At 40.6% G+C, this 23,146-nt stretch overlaps 1 protein-coding gene across 1 annotated transcript in view; it reads left to right on the top strand.

Moving 5' to 3' along the window:
* THEMIS2 (thymocyte selection associated family member 2) overlaps positions 1-23,146 on the top strand; it is a 68,595-nt gene that overhangs the window by 14,819 nt on the left and 30,630 nt on the right. The window contains exons 2-4 of the mRNA XM_089686213.1: positions 2,894-3,034; positions 15,222-15,626; positions 19,919-20,985. Coding sequence (XP_089542339.1) covers positions 2,894-3,034; positions 15,222-15,626; positions 19,919-20,985 — 1,613 coding nt within the window. The remainder of the gene's footprint in view (positions 1-2,893; positions 3,035-15,221; positions 15,627-19,918; positions 20,986-23,146) is intronic.

The following is a 23,146-nucleotide window of genomic DNA, read 5'->3' as shown; positions in this document are numbered from 1 at the left end:
AAATATTTGTTTGACTTGAATGCTTCAAACATGCAAATGAAATGAATAAATTTTGTTGTTTCGTTAAACTTTTGTGGATTATTTGAAATTCGTTACTGTTGTAATTCGGAAATCTGGATACATCTGAATTTCCGAATAATGAATATTGTGCCCAAATTTAAATTTGGAATTAAATGAACCGCACATGTCTAATGAACAGTGTTTTTTTTCCTGCCTAAATAACAACCACTCTCAATCTGCCAGTGCTTAGATTGTTGTCCCAAAGCTGGAAAATATTTTCACAGAGTAAGGCTACATGTGTAAAACATTCAATTCTGGTTACAGTGGTGTGATGTAGGAGTGTAATCAAATTCATCACATCACCTTCAAATCATACTGTTGACATTCTTGTGTGACAATAAAAGGTTCCAGACTGCATCCCTGCCTGCTAATGCCATCTGGCTGTGTCGCAGTTTGTGCATTTTTGATGGTGGGATAGTTGATGGCGGGATAGTTGGTGTCTATATGGTGTCTCTATACAGGTAGATCCAAACTGCTGACAGAATATTGAGACAGTTTTCTTTACAATTGTTTCTGTTTGTACTGACACTGGTTGGCCAGCAGTTTCTGACAGGCACTCTGTCTCCTGTCTAGCATGCCTTATGGCTTGTGCTGTGTGATAATAAGCTTAGTCAGTCAACAAGGATGGGGAAACCCAGATGAGCAAAAGAGAAAACTATGGTTACAACAGAGTTGGAATTAGCAGGTATTGTACATGTACAGGTATACCTCGGTTTATGAATGTAATGCGTTCTCTAGGATGTTTTGTATTGTGAAAAATCTGTAAACTGAAACGCGGTTTCTCATAGGAATGCATTGAAAACCAACTAATCCATTACGGATGTCAGAAAAAAAGTTTTAAAAAAGTCGCTGTCACTATAGGTCAGTGTCATTTTTTTTCTTCTTCACTATAGCTCAGAGAATCAGCTGTCACTTTCCCCCCAGCTAAAAGAAAGAAAGTTTCCTTATAGTTTTATTTCCCCGATTTTAAAAGAAACAATGTTTCCTTTTAGTTTGTTTTCTGAGATATCTGAAACAAAGTATCCTTTAGCTCCGGGGAAAGTGACAGCTAATCCTGTGAGCTATAATGAAGAAAAAAAAAAAGCTGGCAATTGCATTTAAAAATCGGCACCAACATACACTTCGTATTGCAAAAAAAATTCATAAAAAATTTGTAAACCAAGGCATTATTTTCAATGGATTTTCATTCGTAAACCAAAAATTATGTTAACCGAGGCGTTTGTAAACCGAGGTACACCTGTATTTGTCTTGTATCTGCTTTCTCTATATTTATTTAACTGCAGTGTCAATTGGAACAACAAACACATGTTATATATATAATTATACTTGAGTTTATATCTTTATATTACATTTAAATGTTGTTTGTGTGTATTCCACCCTTGTAATATTTGATTTGTGCCATCTGTACAATTGGTATTGGATTTTGCTTTATTCAAAGCGCACAACAGAACATGTAACATCCAATAAGCACTTTCACCTTGCTCCCTGTGCTAAAACATCACTGGCATCTAACACTAGTAGCCCTGAAGTATCCCACCTAGAGCAAAGTTGAGTTCCATTGGAGGTGCACATCCCATGCTTTGGGAAACACTGATCTAAAATATAAGAATATTTAAAATATAAAATGCTACAGCGACCCTGTGCCTATATGAAAATTTTCAAGGCAAGCTGCACCTGTAAAGTAAGCAATGAATTACTCTCCTTTTACCTGCACCACCAAATGTAGCTCCACTCCACCTGTAATGATGGCCCAAGGGGAAATCAGTGAGAGCTGTGGGGGAGCCAGGAGATCGACATTTCTAGATGTGTCTGTCTGCACCACCAAATGCAACTCCATTCATGACTCATGAGAAGCCTAAGTGCGTTTTGACCACTGATGTAACAAAAAACCTTGCCCCCCCAAAAAAAAACAGAGGCTGATTATGTTGGAACTAGGGCAAGGCCACAGCTTTATTGAACTTTTCAAAATGTAACAACATTCAAAGAAACCATATAACTATACCAGTCCCGGTTATACCATGAGCATCCATAACAAAAACACAGATAGTCTAAGAGGCCTGTCTTCACCATCAGTGCCAGACAGGCATTAAACTGACCCCAGAATTAAAATTGATAGCACAGCCCATAAAGCAATATCAACCACTGGCAAGGTAAAACAGCCAATAAAGCTGTGACGAAACTCACAATGGGTGGGAGGGTGGGCAACTATTGTGACGTCTGAATCTCCCCAGAGTAGTGGGACGTGCCCCTGTATAGCCTTTTTCTATAGTTCAGGTTCCACCCAGTCAACTCATGTCTTGGTGGCCAATCCTATCGCAGCCACTTAACATCTCTGTTTTAGGTTTACTCCAACATAGCTGCCAAGCTTCCAGCAGTCAAGGCTCCCTTTCCCAAGGAGGAGGGAGAAGGGTCAAGGGGCTTTCATTATCGTAACCTGAAGTCTGCTGGGAAACAGACACTTCCAGGAACATTGATCTTCTGTGTTCCCTGCAGCTCTCAATGATTCCTGCTATACTGACCTCCATGTCATCACTGTCTCATGTTGTGATGGTCCCAATTAGAAATCAGTGAGAGTTGCGGGGCAGCCAGAATATCAACATTTCCGAATGTATCTGTCTTCCAGAACACTTCCAGTGACCATCGCTGAGGAAGGAAGTGGTATTCCCCATCTTCTTTTACAGGTACAGCTTCTTGTGAAACAATTAGTAAAGCCACAGTGTTTAAGTTAGATGTTTGCCATACTGATATATTGTTGCAAAATGAAAATGTATTTTCTTCAGTGTATATTATAATCATTGATTTATTAATTGTTTAATTTTTACTTGACTTACAGGTTCAGTGTATGACATCAGTGGCTCTGAATGTTGTCTGTCAACTGGGGATTTGGTAAAAGTTATTGGAAAGGAATTGCAATCTGTTAGTCTTGTGAACATAAAAACAGGAGAGAGACAGACACTGTCTGATAGCTACCAAGGTAATATTAACTCATTTATTTATTTTTCCTTTACTTACACACTGTATTTTAAAAACACAGAAGTTTGAATTTGGCAGAAACACATTGAATCTGAGTAAAGACAGGACTCCTGATTGGCATACGTTTTATTCGGTTAGTGACTCAGAAACGTTTCACAGAGCATATTAAAGTTACAGAATGGAAAATAATATTAGGGGCTTCAGTATTTTTTTATGTTCTGTGTTCCAACAATACAGAAGGACAAGTGTTCAGAAAGCAAACCTGAGTCTCATACGGCATGTGCCATCTGAATGCACTAGTGGGCACAATACCCAATTAGCAAACATCTCAGAAGAAAACACGTCTTTAATTTTTGCACACTCTTCTAAATATAATGAACAGATTAACAATACCAATCAGGGAATAGATATTTATCATCTACTGAAATAAGTGAAAATATTTTAACCACATTGTAACAGGATGTTAATTTCACATTGTTTTCCCCTCTAGTGAGATTTCTGGTGTAGTTATCACTTTCTACCACTAGATGTCCCCACCGATCCTTAGTTCCTTAAAGTGGAGCTCGACCCAAAAGGGGAAGTTCTGCTTTAAACCTTTGTCCCCCCACTCCCCATTAAAGATTGGCACCTTTGGGGAGCGGGTACCCGAATTTGACAGGTACCCGCTCCCACTTCTGCTGCGATCGCCTAGGTGATCGGAAGCAGACGTTATCCTCCCCCCTCCCTCCCCATAGTCTCCTGGGACACGTGACAGGTCCCAAAAGACTATAGGACTATTCACAAGGAATTTTCAAGCTGTCACAGCCGGGTGCCCACACTTAAGACGCCGGCACCGGGGAGAGAGGGCAGCTAGTGCATAACAGAGCAATACAAAGCAGCATGGTTACATAGTAAAAAAGCACACAGCACATAATATTCAACACAGTACATAGTTAACCCTTTGATCACCCCAGATGTTAACCCCTTCCTGCCCAGTGTCATTAGTACAGTGTCAGTGATTTTTATTAGCACTGATCACTGTATTAGTGTCACTGGGGATGTCAGTGACAGTCAGTTCACACCCAGTGTCAGAATGCCTGCCGCAGTCCCGCTATAAGTTGCTGATCACCGCCATTATTAGTATAAAAAAAAAATTACAGTATACATACCGCCATTTGTAGACGCTATAACGTTTACGTAAACCAATTAATTTACATGATTGGGATTTTTTTTTAGCAAAGACATAGCAGAATACATTTTAGCCTAAATTTATGATGAAATTTTATTTTTTACATTTGTGTACTGGATGTTTTATAGTAAAAAGTCATAAATATTAGGATTTATTTTCAAAATTATTGGTCTTTTTTTGTTTATAGCGCACTAAATAAAAAACGCAGAGGCAATCAAATACCACCAAAAGAATGCTCCATTTGTGGGAATAAAGGACATAAATTTCAATCAGGTGCAGCGTTGCATGATCTCGCAAATGTCAGTTGAAGTAAAATAAGCGCCGTATCACAGAAAATGGCCTGGTCAGGAAGGGGGGTAAATCATCTGGGGGGCAAGTGGTTAACAACCATGATATTTACTGGTTGTGAAGGACCCTGGCAGCTGCCTGCTAATTAAGAAACAAGCTATTTACTGAATGGCTGGTGCTGGCTCCTTAATAACCAATGTCAATTTATTATATTCATCAATAATGCGTGGCTAGATCAGGACTTATTCAACAAATGTATTTATATATATTGTTTAGTGAACTGACTGTAGAGTCAGTGTATGCCACATTTACCATACATTTTTTTACTAGGACTATATATACCACATAAACTGACAGTAAATTGACATGTTGAGGTATAAGAACAGCTGTCAGGTTTTTATTACTGTCTATGCTCCCATTGGTGAGATTCACCCTCTCTATTTGTGAAATTTACCATTGTCACCAAAAATTAAAGTGAAAGAGAATCCCACTTCATCAGAACAGAGGAAATCTTCCAATGGGGACAGCAGTTGTGGTGACAACTGGGGGTTACCTCCTTTAAAAGGAATTTACCCTCATTTTCTGTTTTGGCTATGGGACATGAAATGAAGGGAAATCTCCCCAAAAGGACACAGATGTCAGAAAAAAACTGACAGGGGTTATAACCCTCCCTTGTTCTATCCAAAATCTACCATAACTACCCCCCCTAGCTCATAACTAGCCCCACCCACATATTGAGCCCCCAAGTCATTTCCAATGCATTTTTTTTGTTTCAGTAATACTTAGTTTTGCATCTCATACTGCTTAGTGTCTGTGGGGTACCTTTAACATATGGGTTTTTTTTAGATAGATGAGGCTTTAAAGCAGAATTAAACTCAAAAATTTAAAAACCACTGACAGGTACAAAAGAGACCCTAGTGGAGTATTCTGTCATAAATACTTCTCTCTGCCTGTCAGCGGTAATGTATACTGAGCTGTGCATTTGCAGGTCAGAGTACAATTATGGCACGGCTTTGTGCCATGATGAAGTGACTCCTATGCGCACGCGTGGGAGTGAAGTCATTCAAACCCAGCTATTCAAGAAGGCGAACAGAGTACACTCGGAAGGAAAACTGGAAGAAGATGGAAATGCCTGTGACAGATAAGTCTGCCATAATGTGCAAATATGTGGTGCATACTAGCAAATTATGGCATAAATCTCTTGAGGGCACATTAAAAAATTATATATAGTAGAGTTTAACTCTGCTTAACTTTGTAGTAAATTTAGATACATTCTATTGTTTTTTTTTCTTAAATTTTCATTTGGAAAACAATTAATATGATATCACACAATAGTAATTTTCATGTAATTAAATGGTATAGCTCAAAGTGAACATGGGCATTTTAACTTTTAAGAGCATTATTGCCTTTTTTAATGCTACATTGTGAGCAGGCAAAAAAAAAGAGAAACAAAGAAATGTAACTTAACTTAACATTTAACCTAATCAAGTTGGATTGGTGCAGATTCCAAATGACATTGGGTTTGCTTATGTGAGAATCTGACGCTCATGCAGTAAACACAAATGTAATCCGGATCATTGTTGGGACCTGATAAATAACTTGGGAATGGAACAATGGCCACTTATAGTCTCCATCAAAAGTGCATGTAGCAGTGTCATAATGCAGCAGAGCAATTGGGTTACAGGGATAAAGCTTTGTCACCCTATAAGAGAAAAAAGGATCTTCATAGCAGGATCACCATGTATTAGTTTAATGGAAGCTGTACATTTAAAAAAGGTTAACATGATTTATAAATTACTTTGCCATGTTAATACTTTTAGTTTAGTGACTGGGTTTTCATCTACTTTAACCACTTGCCACACCGTCACAGTACATTCACTGCGGCGGGGCAAGAGCTGCAGGAACACATATATAGCGTGCAGCGTGCCCCTCCTATGACCGCTGTTTCCACTGGACTCAGTGAATCACTGTGACCAGTAATCAGTAACCAGGTATCATGATTGCTATTATGACTTCCATTCATGAATGGCTCATTTACTGTTATTTATGACTGGCCCACAGCAATCACATGGTACCTGGCTACCTGTACCAGGTGATTAGCTGTAGCCAATCACAGATCACAACCATAAACAAGCTGTTCATGAATTTGAAACTCATTTATAACAACTAAAACTATTACTTATACAGTGATCATCACTATATAATCAATAACTGTGTTAAAAAAACAAAATCCCTGTCACCCCCTTCCTCAGTGTAGGACAGTTTCACTGTGGTAATACTGAGCTTCTCTGATAACAAAATGTAAGAAAAAATAGTAAATAAAAAAAAAGTAAAAAAAAAAAGAAAAAAGTGCTTAAAAAATGTAATTAAAAATTATTTATTTACTTTTACATACTGTCACCAATCAGTATCTATGATCACCACCACACCAGTCATATGATAATGCTGTACTGCAAAATGCCACAAAGGATCATTTGGGGGTTATTTGTACTGTACTGGCATTTTTGGGCCTCGAGAAATGAGATAGGCCGTCAGTACAACAGGATTGATCAATTTTCAAATATACTGTATATACCATAATCTGTAGACACTATAACCTTCGCACAAACCATTTAATATACACTTATTGGAATTTTGTTTGGTCTAAATTTCTGAGGAAATTAGATTTTTTAATTATTTGATTGCATATGTTTTATTACAGAAAGTAGAAAATTTTTTTTTTCAAAATTTTCGATCTTTTTTTTGTTTATATAAAACTCAGTGGTGATCAAATGCTACCAAAACGTAAACTATTCGAGTGAAAAAAATGATATAAATTTCATTTGCGTACAGCATTGCATAACTGAGCAATTGCCAGTTAAATTAGCACAGTGCTGAATAGCAAAAAATGACCTGGTCATGAACAGGATAAAACCTTCCTGGAGTCAATAGTTAAATGATATACTTTATTATTTTTTTTAATGAGAGAATAAAATGGTGAAAATAATGAAAAAAGTGAATATGAAAAAATGCTCTGGTCATGAAGGGGGTATAACCTTCCAGGGCTCAAGTGGATAAAGTAACTTGTTGGTACATTGTACTTTTTTATACTACCGTTAAAAAAAATAGAAATATCTATCTGCAGGCAAGCCAAACATTTATAAGTGCTAAATATTTCAATCTTGACAGTCAAAAAAAATGATACAAAAGAGAATACCAATGTTAATTAGACAGACATATTTGCAAAGCTAAAAGCCATATGCCACTCTTATTTAAGGAGTTTGTTGTATTATTATTCTGCTATAGTATTAAAGAAAAAACAGTTTTCGTAAATTAAAGTGTTACTAAACCCACAACAGTAAAATCAGCCTGTATATGCAGTAAAACATGCTTGATATACTCACTCTGGAACCTAAGGGGTTAATCCTCCGCATTGTGTAAAAAGGCTGTTTGATCCTGTCTTCTCTGATTCTCCCCTTCTCCCCTCTTATCTCACACATATTGTTTGGAGTCACTCTGCACATGCTCAGTTTGGTGTGTATTGCTAGAGGTTTTTTTTTCTTGGGATAGTGCATGTGATCAGCACAGGGCCAATCAGCACTGTCCAGACAGAGGGTCAGGGGTCCGGCAGCCTCCTAGAGCAGAAAGAAGACTCCTCCTACAGCTTTAACCAGTGCTCTGCTGAGCACTAATAGAAGTCACAAGACTGCTATATACTGCTGAGGAGAAAAGGTATTTAGTAGTTTATATATATTAAAATAATTGCATTCCCATGTTCTGTGTGCTGTGGGAGACTGGATAGAGTGAATGCAGGGTCCTGGGTTTAGTAACACTTTAACATAATAAAAAACTGAAACAGGGTGAGTGAGCGCAAATCACAAGACAGCAGCTAGCACACAAGGCAATCCTCAACACCAAAAAAAACAAAATATACAAATGGTATGCAGCGCTAAATAGTATACCAACCACCAATGTAAAGATGGATGAGACAGTAAATTAACAGTCAAAATATGAATAGTTCCATGTAGATGAAGATATAAATATATAAATGTTAAAATCCAATCCGGCTTGTGGACAAATCCAGTAAATGATTGCGCTTACCACAAAAACATACAAACAGGGCGTTGTATGTATAAGATGGACATCAGGGCCTGGTCAGCAACTAGGACAGCATCCGGTCACCATATGAGACTTCCAGGAATGGTGGAAACCCCCCACGGTCATCTCCGGTTTTACCAGCAGGTCCAACGAAGTCCTCTCCACGCACTGCTCATCTGGATCGCTCCACCTTGATAGCGCTCATGAATAATGAGCCAGAGCAAAATGGGCAATGATAGTGAAGTTTGTTTTAATGGGTGAACAGTAGAATATAAAGTAAAGAACTCACAAAATCGGAAAAACACAGCCCAGGTCAAACGAAGAAGTTCCCTGGTGATCTGTGGTTCCCTGGTAATCTAATGGCGTCTGTTGGGTGGATCCCCTAACATGTTTTCGAGCCACGCTCGTTCAACATAATATTGAGCTAAAATCAATATGGGTGGTCACTAAAATTTCAATTTACATTGGGTTTCCTTACATGAGTATTTGAGGCATGTGTGGTAAATACAAATGTAATCCAGATCATTGTTGGGACCTGGTGAATAACAATGAGTATCCAAGGTGCAGCTTGACCACTTTTAGTCTTCCTCAGAAATGCATGTAGGAGCATTACAACACCACAGAGCAATTGGCTTTACAGGGACAAAGGTTTGTTGCCCTGTAACAGGAAGTACCTGCATGTGGACCTACATAGCAGGATCACAAGGTATAATTTTATTGAACGCTGCAGATTTAAAATGATTAAAAATTATTTATAAATTACATTAACATGTTGCTTATATTTTAGTGTTTGGGTTACTAAATCTACTTTAAAGTGATTCTAAATGCTTATTTTTTTAAAATAAAAAACGTGTATACTTACCTGCTGTGTGCAGTGGCTTTGCACATAGCAGCCCAGATCTTCTCGGGTCCTCTCCCTCCTTTTCGGTGCCCCCGCAGAAAGTAGCTTGCTATGGGGACACCCGCTGCTCCGTGTATCCATTCACACATGGAGCCTTGGCTTGGCCCCGCCCCTTTCGCTTCTCATTAGCTCACAGGCTGTGATTAACAGCGGTGGGAGCCAATGGCTCCCACATCTGTCTCAGTCAATGAAGAGAGGGATTCCCAGGATAGCTGAGACTCCAGTGTATATCATTGGATCGAAAGGGGGCTTAGGTGAGAATTAGAGGGGGCTGGGGGGGATGCTGCACAGAGAAGGTTTTTTACCTTCATGCATAGAATGTATGAAGGTAAAAAACCTTGTGCCTTTAGAAACACTTTAAAGTAACTTATTAGTACATTTTTTTTATGTTGTTATATGGTACCCATCAGGGGCGGACTGACAACTCATGGGGCCCCCGGGCAATAGGGGATCATGGGGCCCCTGTGTCCTTGCCCAAACTCAAAAAAGCCTATGAAAAAGGTACCAGGGGCATCTCATGGGGCCCCCTACTGACCCCGGGCCCTCGGGCAGTGCCCGAGTTTCCAAATGGTCAGTCCGCCCCTGGTACCCATTTGTACTCAATAGTACAGTCAAGAAAACCTAGATATAACTATCTGTTTGCAAGCTAATTATTTCAGAGAGTTCATAGCTCATGTACAAGGACAAATACATCACAAAAGAAAATAATAATTTTATTTTGCCACCTGTCCCTCTTATTTAAGGATTTTGTAGCAATATTCTGCAAAGAAATCTTAGTACCCAGAACAGCAGCTTCGCCCAAAGGATTGGTAAACTTATGTGTGAAGATGTATACTATTAAAATAAGCAGATAGCAAATAGCAGTTGTATATATACAGTATATAGAACTGAAAGAGATAAAATGACATTAATATTCAAAGTGCCTAACAGCTTCAAGAAATGGTAGTCTGCATGTATCTCTCAGGACAGCTTTCTTTCCAAACCAAAATGTACAATTTTAAAGAATACAAGTTCAAAATTAGACATATGGAGCACTATCCCCTTAGGAGTTGCTGAAGATTTTGGTCCCCCTGTAGTCCTGCACAGCCAGGCAACACACATTTTCCACAGACTTGCATTCTGGAGACCTTAAACAGTCCTTGAGCTTGGTTTTTAGATTGTATTAGGGGTGTTTGAACTTGGAAGGGATAAGGGGTGTATGGGATGCCCAAAGAACAGTAAGCTGAGGACAACTTCCTGACAACTATGTAAAAGTCTCTGTACAGCAAAGTCTCTTCTGGGAGAGCTCCCCAGCCTCTGCGGGTGTACCACCCCAGACCCCAGATAAATTCTCTTCTTTACCCAACTGTCTGAAGGAATCCCTGAGCAAAGGGATCCAAAGCTGCCACTTGAAATGCAACAGTCTTGGGTGTAGAACTAGTCAGGTTTCTCACCAGAATGCTCCTTTGCCTTAACTGGCCCAGGGGGTGTAGGGTTACTCAATCAGTCTTTGCCTGTGAGCTGATTGGGTTGGTGGCTGCCTTCAGGCCTTCTGCTGGGATGGCTCCTTCCATGGCTCCACAGGTGTTCCCCCGCTCCAGGGACCAATGAGGCTGATTGATCCTCCTTTCCAGGTCCTGGCCTGTAGGTAGACCCTGTTCCATTGGGCCCCCTCCCAGGCTCCTACATCTCAGCCTTCCTCACATCTTCCACCTGAACTCTGCTGCTGCTGAGCAGGCTCAGTCATGCTTAAGGGCTGTCCTGATCCTATGGCAAACCTCCTGCCTGGGGATTGGTCAGGAATTCCTTAGTATGCAGATCAGCCCCTTCTGGCCCCTGCCCACTGCTTCTAGAATCTTCTCCACGTTTATTGAGCAGGGGAAGATAACAAGGAACTGATCTGCAGAGCCTCTCAGCCCTGCCTAAAAACTGACCCTGTGATTCAGCCAAGGTTGCTACTTCTAGCACCCCTTAGCTATCTAGAGGGGCACTACACAGACAAAAATAAATAGGTTCCCTCTTGGACCTCTGTAATCTTTGTATAAAAGATACTCACTTTTCAAGTCAGCGTATGGGATTCCATGAAAATGTGAGTAGTGAAATGTCCTCTTCAACTTGGCACAAGCAACCTAGTGACTCATAGGGTGTAAATTATTTCTGTAACCTGTAAGGGCTTGTTTACACTTGCTTGAAAATATAGCATTGTAAACTCGAAAGAGCAGGGCCCTCAATCCCCTCATGTTTTGCATTGTATTGTTATTGTTCTGTCACATGTTCTGTCCCCCTTTGTAATGTACAGCGCTGAGCGAACTATTGGCGCTTTATAAATACTGTATAATAATAATAAAATAATGCTTTTGAACTACTTGCCCTCCAGAGAATTTACTCCCCTTCCTGACCATGCCATTTTTTGCGATACGGCGCTGCGTTACTTTAACTGACAATTGCGCGGTCATGCAACGCTGCACGCAAATTAAATTTATGTCCTTTATTCCCACAAATGGAGCTTTTTTCGGTGGTATTTGATCACCTCTGCATTTTTTATTCATTGCACTATAAACAAAAAAAGACCAACAATTTTGAAGAAAAAAAAACAATATTTTTGACTTTTTGCTATAAAACATATCCAAAATTTTAAAAAATCAAATTATGTCATACATTTAGGCCAAAATGTATTCCGCTATATGTCTTTGCTAAAACAAAAATCCCAATACATATAAATTGATTGGTTTACGTGAAAGTTGTAGCGTCTACAAATGGAGATATATATATACTGGAATTTTTTTTTATATACCGTATTTTCCAGCGTATAAGACGACTTTTTACCCCTTGAAAATCTTCTCAAAAGTCGGGGGTCGTCTTATACACCGGTATACGGCACACTGACACTTTTTAGGGGGGCGGCGTGGTGCCGCCGCCGCCACCCCCCCCCCTTCCAACGGAAGGGACACTAAGTACAGGGGTGGGCAGGATGCTGCTGTCTCTTACCTGACTCCGGTCCCACGACGATCCGGTCCAGGAAGCGCGGCTGCTCCTTCATTCGGTTTGGCCACTGGATGTTCGTGCGGCTGTTCGGCTCCGCCTCCTCACCAGTAATTGGCTGCCAGAACTGTAGCTCAGGAAAGGCACACAGGCGGCCAATCACCGGCGAGGAGGCGGAGCCGAGCGGCCCCGCGAAAATCAAGTGAAGGAGCGGCCGGTAAGTGTGCTGTGCAGAGGTGCTGCTGCAACCACATATGCTGGCTGCAGTAGCACCATACTAGAACAGGGGTCAGCAAGTGTAATTGGTGTCAGTGGGAGGAATAGTGCCCCATCATTGGTGTCACTGATACCAATGATGGGGCATTATTCCTCCCACTGACACCAACGATGGGGCACTTCCCCCCCCCCCACTGACACCAGCGATGGGGCACTATTCCTCCCCAGCCCCACTGACACCAATGATGGGGCACTATTCCTCCCCCCCACTGACACCAATGATGGGATACTATTCCTCCCACTGACACCAATGTTGGGACACTATTCCTCCCACTGACACCAATGTTGGGACACTATTCCTCCCACTGACACCAATGATGGGGCACGATTCCTCCCACTGACACCAAAGATGGGGCACTATTCCCCCCACTGATACTAATGATGGGGCACTATTCATGCCACTGACACTAATGATGGGGCACGATTTGTCGCTCTGACACCAATGATGGGGCACTATTCCTCCCACTAATACCAATGATGGGACACTATTCCTCCCACTGACACCAATGATGGGGCACGATTCTTCCCACTGGTGTGCATTGGAAGAGAGGGTAGTCTTATACGGTGAGTATAGCCCAAACACTACATTTTAACAGGAAAAGTAGGGGGTCGTCTTATACGCCCAGTCGTCTTATACGCCGGAAAATACGGTACTAGTTATGCCACTTATGCGACTGCGGCGGGCATTCTGACACTGTGGGAACTGACTAACTGTCACTGACATCCCCAGTGACACTAATACAGTGATCAGTTCTAATAAAAACATTGACACTGTACTAATGGCACTTGGCAGGAAGGGGTTAACATTTGGGGCGATCAAAGGGTTAACTGTGTGTGTTTTACTGTGTAATCACACTGCTATGTAGAGCAATACAAAGCAGCATGCTGGAGCTGACAGGGGAGAGATCTGTATTGTTTTCATACAGACCTTTCCCCCATCAGTGTTCCTTGGCAATTGCTGGGTGCCCACAGGGAATCTCCGGCCGGTGATCAAAAGCTGTAGCCACCAATGGCGCGCGCCCCCTACCCTACAAAATCACATATATATACATGATTTTGCGCAGTCCTGCCGCCCTGTAGCAGTAGTTCTGCTACTGGGCAGTCAGAAAGCGGATAAACATTCTGAAATCCAAGCAAAGCGCCTCTCATTAAATAAAATGGTGTTACCTTGCATTCTTGTTCACACTGTTGTGTTTGCTTTGCTTCAAAAATCATACTCCATGTCGCTTTCTTGGTACTTTAAAGGGCCTCCAAAGCCTCCATAGAAGTCTATCACAACGCTCGCTAACAGCATCTGCAGCATTAGAGGGGCATTTATTCAGAATTTACCTTTGCTTTGTTTTAGAGGTAATTCAGATATGAGATATCCCTGGTTCATATGTATATATATATTGGGCATGCCTGGTGCAGAAGTCACATCTGGTGTGCAACGTGGAGCAGCAGGAAGGTGAGCAAGTCTGGACCATAGCAATTTGCAGACGGCATGCGTGGTGCACAGCATGGGAACTCTATAGCGGACAGCAAGCTCTCAGACGCTGAGTTCAGAGCTTCTGCATCAGTGGAGAGAGAGCAAGTGAGAGGGTTTGAAGCAAAGCTCACTACTGTGATTGTGGAGGTGAGCAGTAATGACTAGGCCTCACTTAGCAATGTCCTGGGAGTATGCCAGTAAGGCTTCGGGAGGTATGTAATGGCCTATATCTATAGCAAGGACGTTACTCAACTTTAGTCATAACTGCACAATTTGTTTTTATCTACAAAACAACCCCTGACTGCATAAACAGGTTTTTTTTTTAAAAGTGAACTAACTTTGCATCATTGTTGTGTGTAACTCTCAAACTGACTTCATTACATTTGGGGTAGATTTGATATGATATGGTTTGGGGACAGACCAAACCACCAAAAATAAGGGGTTTTAAATCTGAAGTCTGGATGTTTTTTTGCTTAGTTACATTGGTCCAGCTTAAAATAATTTAGGTTTTCATGTGCCATATGTAGCCAATCCCTGTGGAAATTGGAAATCACTGTAGTAGGCACCGTTACTGCAGTGATCACCGCCAGCTACTCCATCCTAAGTGGCTGCCCTGCTTCATAGTGAACACAGGGGATGTGGCTCACTTGGCATGGGCGCCATTCACAGAACACTTTGCATTTTCAATTAATGCAAAGTGTTCTCTGATTGGATGAGGTGAAGAGGTGGGGGGCATTTAAAAGTTTAAGTAACTTTACTATGTCTAACTGGTTTAGTTTTGGACATACTATTTGCAATATACTATACTTTGGTGATGCATATATGGTATTAACATTCAATGCATTACAATAGTAAAATGTGTTCAGATTATTTAGTTTAATAACATATCCTAGATTGTAAGCTCGAAAGAGCAGGACCCTTGAACCCCTTGTGTATTGTATTGTTACTGTATTGTCTCATGTACTGTCCTCCACTATAATGTACAGCGCTGAGCAAACCTTTTGGCGCTATATAAATACTGTATAATATTATTAATATCTGTATTCCAGGTGTCTTTGAAGCCTATGCACATAAAGGCATATACAGCACTCTTGAGATGTTACATGCGGAATTATCCAGTGGCGATCACATATTTCCATATTGGTTTACCTCCATGTGTGATTTCACCGTGGAAAATCATGTTATTCGTCAGAATCTTCGTCTTTACTTTGTGTCATTTGACAGACAAAATGGTTGTGCGGAATGCCATGTCTATGAGGATCCTCATTCATACTCCATCACAATCCCCTTATGCACACAAGGACAATTTTATGAGTGTGAAAATACAGAGTCATATACACTTGTGCAGGTCTTGGAGTCTCCAGCTTTACTAAAACGTGCCTTTACATGCAATCCGATAGGTCCGGGAGCCTATAGGATCTGTCCAGTATATGAAATTAAAACAGTCATGAATAGTAAGTATATTATCAGCTCATGGTAAATAACTAAATATATATGTGTCTATACTGAATTTATTTCCATTTAAAACAGGTAGACACAGATCTTTCAGTTTGGCTTATGTTTTCTATTGTCTTTACTATTATCTATGTGACTTGTTTCTTTCTGTAATATCTTGTATTATGGTAACGCTGAACTCCTGGAAAAATGTTTATTTTAAAAGTTTCTCTATCAGTATGTTAGCCCTAATAATATGTATACTGTGAAGAGATGGCTGTTGCTTTTTGTAAAATTCATAGCTTTGTACCAGCTGGCTCCTACACAGAGCACTGGATATTTGAGTGCTGCAGGGATGAGAGCAGCAGCTGGGGCAATGGCAGAGCCAGTTGCATCCCTATCCTTCTATCTCATCTCTTCTTGCCCATTCACAAAAAGCCCTGTGTTTTTTTTCACAGTGTGAAATTCATCTTCAGTCCATAATAAATGCTGCAGTGTTTTTCCTCACTCAATTACACCTGCTAGCATATACATGCAGTTCTGCCTTAAGTTTTCTAGCGCAGATTCAGGAAGCTGTGGAGTGTAACAAAATGGCCAATTCAGTTAATTTTAGGTTGCAGTAAGTTTGTCCACAGGGTTTATGTTAGAAATCAATGGGTCCCGCACAGCCTAACTGACCAAAAAAAACCCCAAAAAATATTTTTGCTAAAAATACACTCATTCACACTGTATGGGACAAAGAACCAGTGTGAATGAGGCTTTAGTTTTTTTTACTTATTTGTTATTATATTCTACATTTTTAATTGTTTACTTTTTTTTTTACAATTTTTACTTTTTTTTTTTTTACAATTGTTTTACTTTTAAAAAAATGTTTTACATCATCTTTCACTTTTTTTATTATTATTATTGTTTACAATTTCTTTTCCACAGTGCTGTTGAGGGGCTTTGGTGAAATATCAGGGGTCTAAACTTTTGAGAAGAGAGAGAGACTAGATCCCCAATCCTTTCTCTAAAGCCTCAGCTGCAGTGCTGCTGATAGAAATCACGGGGCCCTGTACAGCCTACCTGGCAGCTCCCCCTAAAAAAAACAACAGTATTTTTGCCTAAAATATACTAGAATCATTATTAGTGAGCACAAATACAACATAACTTACAAAGTCCCTAATAAATCTAAAAGATAAAACCTTATTGAGTTAATACATAAAGTTTTTTGTGTGAAAGAGGTGTTTGGTACTGTAGCCTGTACAGTGTGATATTTTTTTTTTATTTTTTTTTTATGTGGCTGGAGCTGTGTGCAGGTAATCTATGGTATGCTACTGGGATGCAGTAGCTGTGTGAGCACAACCCCAGGTCCTAGTTTGACAGATGTGTCGGTGCAGGTGAATGGCCCCAAACACAGTGTGTATTCAGGGCTACTTACCAGCACTGCACAACTGTGAAATTAAGACCTGTGATGTGTTTGTATAGCCCCTGTGTCCCCATAGAGTAACAGGCAGCTCCAGATGCATGAACAAACTGTTCATTCACACTGTATGGGCCAGAGAACATGTGTGAATGAGCCCTTATTTGTTTGTTTTTCAGTTTGGATTTTTGTAAAAATATTTTTACTTTTTTATTTTCACATTTTTTTAAATTATTTTTTAAATGTGTTTTTTTTTTCATTATTTTTTACTACTTTTAAATTATTTTTTACAATTATTTTTTCACAATGCTGTTGGGGGGCTTGGGGTCTAAACACACCCCTGACATCTCACTTTTGAGACAGAGAAAAGGACTGGGGACACGGATCTCCAATCCTTTCTTTGCAGCCTTAACTGCATTGCATATGAATGAACAGGAAGCACTCTGTAAGGAGGCTCCTGTTCATTCATAAACCAAAGCATAGTAAACACAGTTTACTGTGCTTCAGTTATGAATGAGAACAGTGAGTGATCAGTATCACTCACTGTGTTCATTCAGAAAAAGAAGGGCCCGGTAAATATATTATAAATATATTTACTGGCCCCTACCCCCACCCTCCATCCTGAAGTGATCTCCTGTGCCCCACAGCAGCCGGTGAAAAAGAGAGGAAACTGACAGTGCTGGAGGGGCACACAGCATCAGAGGAAAATAAATCATCTACAGGTAGGGGAAATTGGTATGGCGGAGGGGGGGGGGCATTTACCAGACCAGATCCTCTCTACTTTCCCTCTGCAGCAGCTGAAAGCCGGCGGGAGGGAGAGGAGCAGAAGCTGGCAGTGTAGCAGTACTGTTGGAGATGGGGGGGGGGGCACACAGAGGGTCTTAGGCAGCAGGGGCATGGGAAATCGGATCACGAACAGAAGGGGGTGATCGGTACAGTGGGGTGGTGGGCAATTACAGAAATTGATCCTCTGATCGATGTCCATGATCCAATTCCTCCTGCTGCCTGGACCCCCTGCTAAACTGATGTGGCCCAGGTCCCGTACAGGAGCACCAGTGGTACCCCCTTATCAGCAGCCCCGTTTGTCCACATTATGTGTTCTGCCTTGCAGAAGCCAGATTATTGAAAGTAGAATTGTGGGATAGCAGCTGTCCTATGTTGCCACTGTCACCCACCGGCTTTAAGACTACATGAGTGATTACATGACTGCTGAATGCTCAGTTCTCAGTCTTCACTGTGCAGAAAGTGGTAACTGTCAGTCACTGGCTCTCTGCTCTACCCCTTCAGCACTCGTTGGAGCACCGGCCTGTGGAGCAGGGGCGTATTTGCCGCAAGGCAAACCAGGCGTTTGCCTAGGGCAGCACTTTTCAGGGGGGCAGAACGGCAGCCCAATGATGGGGCACTATTCTTCCCAGTGACACCAATGAGGGGGCACTATTCCTCCCGCTGACATCAATGAGGGGGCACTTTTCCTCCCACTGACACCAATGAGGGGGCACTATTCCTCCCACTGACACCAATGAGGGGGCACTATTGCTCCCACTGACGCCAATCATGGGAGAACTATTCCTCCCACTGACACCAATGATGGGGCACTATTCCTCCCACTGTCACCAATGATGAGGCACTATTCCTCCCACTGACACCAATGATGGGGCACTATTCCTCCCACTACACCAATGATAGGGCACTGTTCCTCCCACACTGACACTAATGATGGGGCACCATCGTTGGTATCAGTGGGAGGAATGAGTGCAATTAAAATGCCATCTGAGCAGCACATAATGGAAGGGGGAGTAGAAAAAGTCCCTGTTTTGACTATTCTATTGTGTTTATAAGTTGAAGCTAGAGCTGTTGAGCCCTTTATACACCATTTATTTTTCAGTTGAGAGTAGCTTAAAAGCACATGCATGGAAAGGAGCCTTGCACTGGCTGGTTGTGTAAATATGCCAATTTATATGTAATATTTTATAAAAAATGTAATATAAATATTTTCAAAAAATATTAATCAGTTTTAAACATAATAAAGGAGGAAACGATATTTAAAATCTGCATTTCCTTTTAAAAGAGCAACAACTCATAGAGGAAGGTATACTATCCAGAGCTGGTGTTTTTGACCATTTGAATAGTATAAATTAGTGTTTTTTAACACATCACATTTGTACCAGAAGTTATTTATCTCATAATTGTATTAGAAAACCCCCACAATCACTACAAAACTATACTGAATTGTAGAAAATATCTATTTAGTAATTTAATGGTGTTAAAATACTTTACCTTTTTAGGTTGCAGCCTTATAATTTTATTAAACTGTGAAGGAATTAAGATATAATTTTCCAACAATTATAGTAACCTTGGACATGTAAACTGTGTATAGAAATTAAAATTCTTTCTTCTATGATTAGCTTACTTTTTTCCATTAGTCTGAACAGTGCTTGAATGATATTGCAGGCATCCCCAGCATAATGAGTCTAATTTTTTAAGAGATGCTTTCTGAGACACCTGCACACATCAGGGAATGCCAGATCCTCTTTAAATATTACAACACTAAGCCTACTGATGTAGTTGTATCCAAGGACAAGGACCAAGGCAAGGTGTCAGTTTGTGAAAGGACATGGCAAGACCAGGGGTGGACTGACAACTCATGGGGCCCCTGGGCAATAGGGGATCATGGGGCCCCTGTTTCCTCACTCAAAAAAAGCCTATAAAAGGTACCAGGGGCATTTCATGGGGCCCCCTACTGACCCCGGGCCCTCGGGCAGTGCCCTAGTGCTCGAATGGTCAGTCCACCCCTGGGCAAGACCTTTCTTGCACAGAATACTAGTAAAGAAGTGCCAGTAACGTTTGTTGAAATCCTTGCAATGTATGTGGTTATTGTGGTTATTTTATTATTTCCTTTCCCTAATGCAGTGAGAAAAGGTTTGGTTATGATTCCATCAAGTCTGGAAGTAGATGTAATAGATATCACTGACCAGTGTGGAAACATCACTTTTATTCAGCCACTGTCCTTGGAAGACGTTTGTCAGCATGAAAGCAAGTTTCCAGTTGTTGCAGAAATTCTGGATATGGCAGAATGCAACCATCTGTTGAGAAATGACAGCTTTTCAGCACTACAAAAAGGAAAAAAAATTGTTATCCACAAAAAAACTATTTCTACAAAAGTGCTGGCCAAAGCCTGTAAAGGTAAAACCTTCAGGTTCTTTTTCATCCACAAGCAATATCAAGGAAAGTTTCGCAAAAGACCAAGAGAGTTTTCAACAGTGTATGAACTGTGGACCAATATGGTTGAAGGAACACAGTTAAATGTTGTGGTGACCCAGGACAGTGAGAGCAGTGATGATAACGTTCCTTCACTCTGCACTGGAGATCATCTACGCACTTTGTATCAAACCAAAACTATCTTCTCAAGTCAATATGGAACACAAGAAGTTGATGTTTTGGTGTGCAATAAAGAATCAGCAGATGATGATGAAGATGATGAACCAGAACAAATCATGCTTCCTTTGTATATGGAAGGTCGTTTTGTGGAGGAAATTAAAGGCAACAAAAAATATAACATCAGTAGTATAATAGAAAAAGCTAAACTCCCCTGTGAGGTGAAAAATGTAGCAAAAGATGCATCTTTACCCAATGACCCTTTGACTTCTTTTCGTTTTCTCAGATTGGAAGAGGTAGTTGACGAACCTGTATTGTTGGTCAGTTTGTTGGGCAATGTCTCGGAATGCTTTGAGTTGCCTATTAAATATCTAAACATTTCAGTAGTTTTACAGAATGATTCTGTCCCTCCTACAAGCAATCTCTTTACTTCAAATAAGTTAGAAGAATTAATGGAATGTTTTTATTATTCTTTGAGAAACTATCTGCCAACTCAACAGCTTCCACCTCCCCGGCCACCTAAAAGACAGCTCAAAACTGCAGAGGATCAACCATGCAATAAGCCTGTTGAACCAAAAAGCCCAGTTCATCTTAATCTAAAGGTAAAAGATTTTTGTGTGTATCATGTTGCTGTAACATTTTTCCATCTTTATTTTAAAACTGTTTTGGTTTTTTAATTGGCAATAGCACTACAGCTACTCTAGAATATGAATAATTAAAAAATAATACTCTTACTAATAAAAATAATAATAATGTTAAAGTGGAACTGAACTAAAAAAAACCCAAAACAAAACACTGGTAGGGTTTTTATAATAGGAGAGACTCTTTTGGTCTCTTCTGTCATAAATGCTTCTCCCTGCCTGTCAGTGGTAATGTACTGTGAGCCACAGGTGCACAACTCAGTGTACATTTACAGCAACCCTCTGTGCCATGATGATGTGACACCATACAAATGCGCAAGAGTAACGTCATCATGGTCCAGCCATTCAAGGGGCCAAACAGATGGAAACCAGAAGGAAGCCTGGGAGAAGATGGAAGTACCTGTAACCAGCAGGAACACTGACAGCGCAGCACTGGAGGGCACCTAGAACATTATGGCATCAAGCTAATGAGGCCCATTTAATAGAAAAAAATTGCAGCGTTTAATTCTGCTTTTAACATTCATATTTTAAAGACATTTTATGTCTCTTCACATGGAAATCCACTGGAGACTTTCCAGAAGGGTGGTAAAATGCTCCCTTAACAAAATAAATAATATAGACCAATAGTAATTATAGATAAACCTAACTGTATATTTGATTGACACAAAAGAGCAATAATAGAAATGAAACCCTAAAAAACATTTAAATTCTTGATAATAAAATGTATATTCTGTGTGCAAAGAGCATGTCAGTTATTCATATACAGTGTAGAAACAAATAAAGTTCAAGCAAAAGGAAAAGTCTATAATACAATATACAGTATATCCGGCCTTGAAATTTCCACTCGCCTGCTCGTATTTCGCGAGTGGAAATAACATGGGGGCAAGGGCCAGATCGATCAAACAGCCGATGGCTATGGAGCGGGGTGCCGGCACCAGAGGCGGAATAAGCTTTCAGGCATTAAGCACTCACACACTACTCAAGGGCCCAGAGTCCTTAGGAGGTCCTATGACAGGCTCCTGAAAGGATGGGGAGGGGCCCGCAGGGTGGATTGTGCAAGCATGCTACGAGTTCGGTACGGTGAGAGGAGAGAGTGACTGACAGAGCTCAAGGAGGAGGAGAATCCACAGACTGGTAAGAACTCTGCATGTAACAGTGGGAGGAAGGGGGAGAACTGTCAGTGACCAGAGTGCTGAGAAATGGAGTGTGACAGACTGAAAGAGCCAGAGGGGAGACGTGTGTGTGTGTGTTTGTGTGTGTGCCTGTATGTGTGTGTGTGTGTGTGTATGTATGTGTCTGTATATGTGTGTGTGTGTGTCTGTATGCATGTATGTGTGCGTGTATGTATGTACGTGTGTGTGTAGGTATGTGGTGGTGGTGGGGGCTCTGTATTCACTTTACATAGTAGTAATACACTTCCAGTCGTAGGATGATGACACTTCTTAACTTTTGTGTATTTGGACAACAGAAACAACACAGAACTATGGAACACCATCCCACACTTATTGTGCATAACATTGAGAGAATTTGTTCTGTAGTCCTCAGGGAACAATGTAATTGATATCAGTCAGCACAGGCAGAGAGCTCAGGAAAGTATCTGCTTACAACATTAACAGCAAGATCAACAGGCATTTTTTAAATTATTAAACAGCTATTGCAAAATGTGTTGAAGGTATACTTAACCGACCAAATGAAACCAAATAACAGAAGTTAATTGGTAGGGATTATATGTACTTGAAAAAGATAAGGTAGGTCATTGATGTTGCTGGGGATTTATTATGCAACATGAACCAAACCACCCACAGGCTTTAACGTAGAAGAAAGAGCTCACTGATTCTATCTCAACACAGCTAATGTTATTATTCTCCAACTATTTTCCAATCTAAGAAATCCAAGATCAAATAAAAGGGCAAAAAGACTTTTAACTCATGCTCATCAACAGAGGGCATCAGTCAACACAGTTTATTTATAAAGTTGATATTTAAAATAATTCATACATTTCCTTGTGTTATAAGAAGAAAAGGATCCAAAACACACAACTGCAGACCCAGAATATCATACAAATTTCTAGAGGGCCCAGTAGCACAGGTGGATCAGTGTGTAACAATTTATTCTGGTATAA

This window comes from Staurois parvus, unplaced genomic scaffold, assembly GCF_062004578.1.
Source record: "Staurois parvus isolate SC_StPar_1 unplaced genomic scaffold, SC_StPar_1.0 ptg000394l, whole genome shotgun sequence".
Taxonomy (NCBI): domain Eukaryota; kingdom Metazoa; phylum Chordata; class Amphibia; order Anura; family Ranidae; genus Staurois; species Staurois parvus.
The sequence above is the reverse complement of the archived record's forward strand: the minus strand, read 5'-3'. Positions and strand labels throughout refer to the sequence as shown.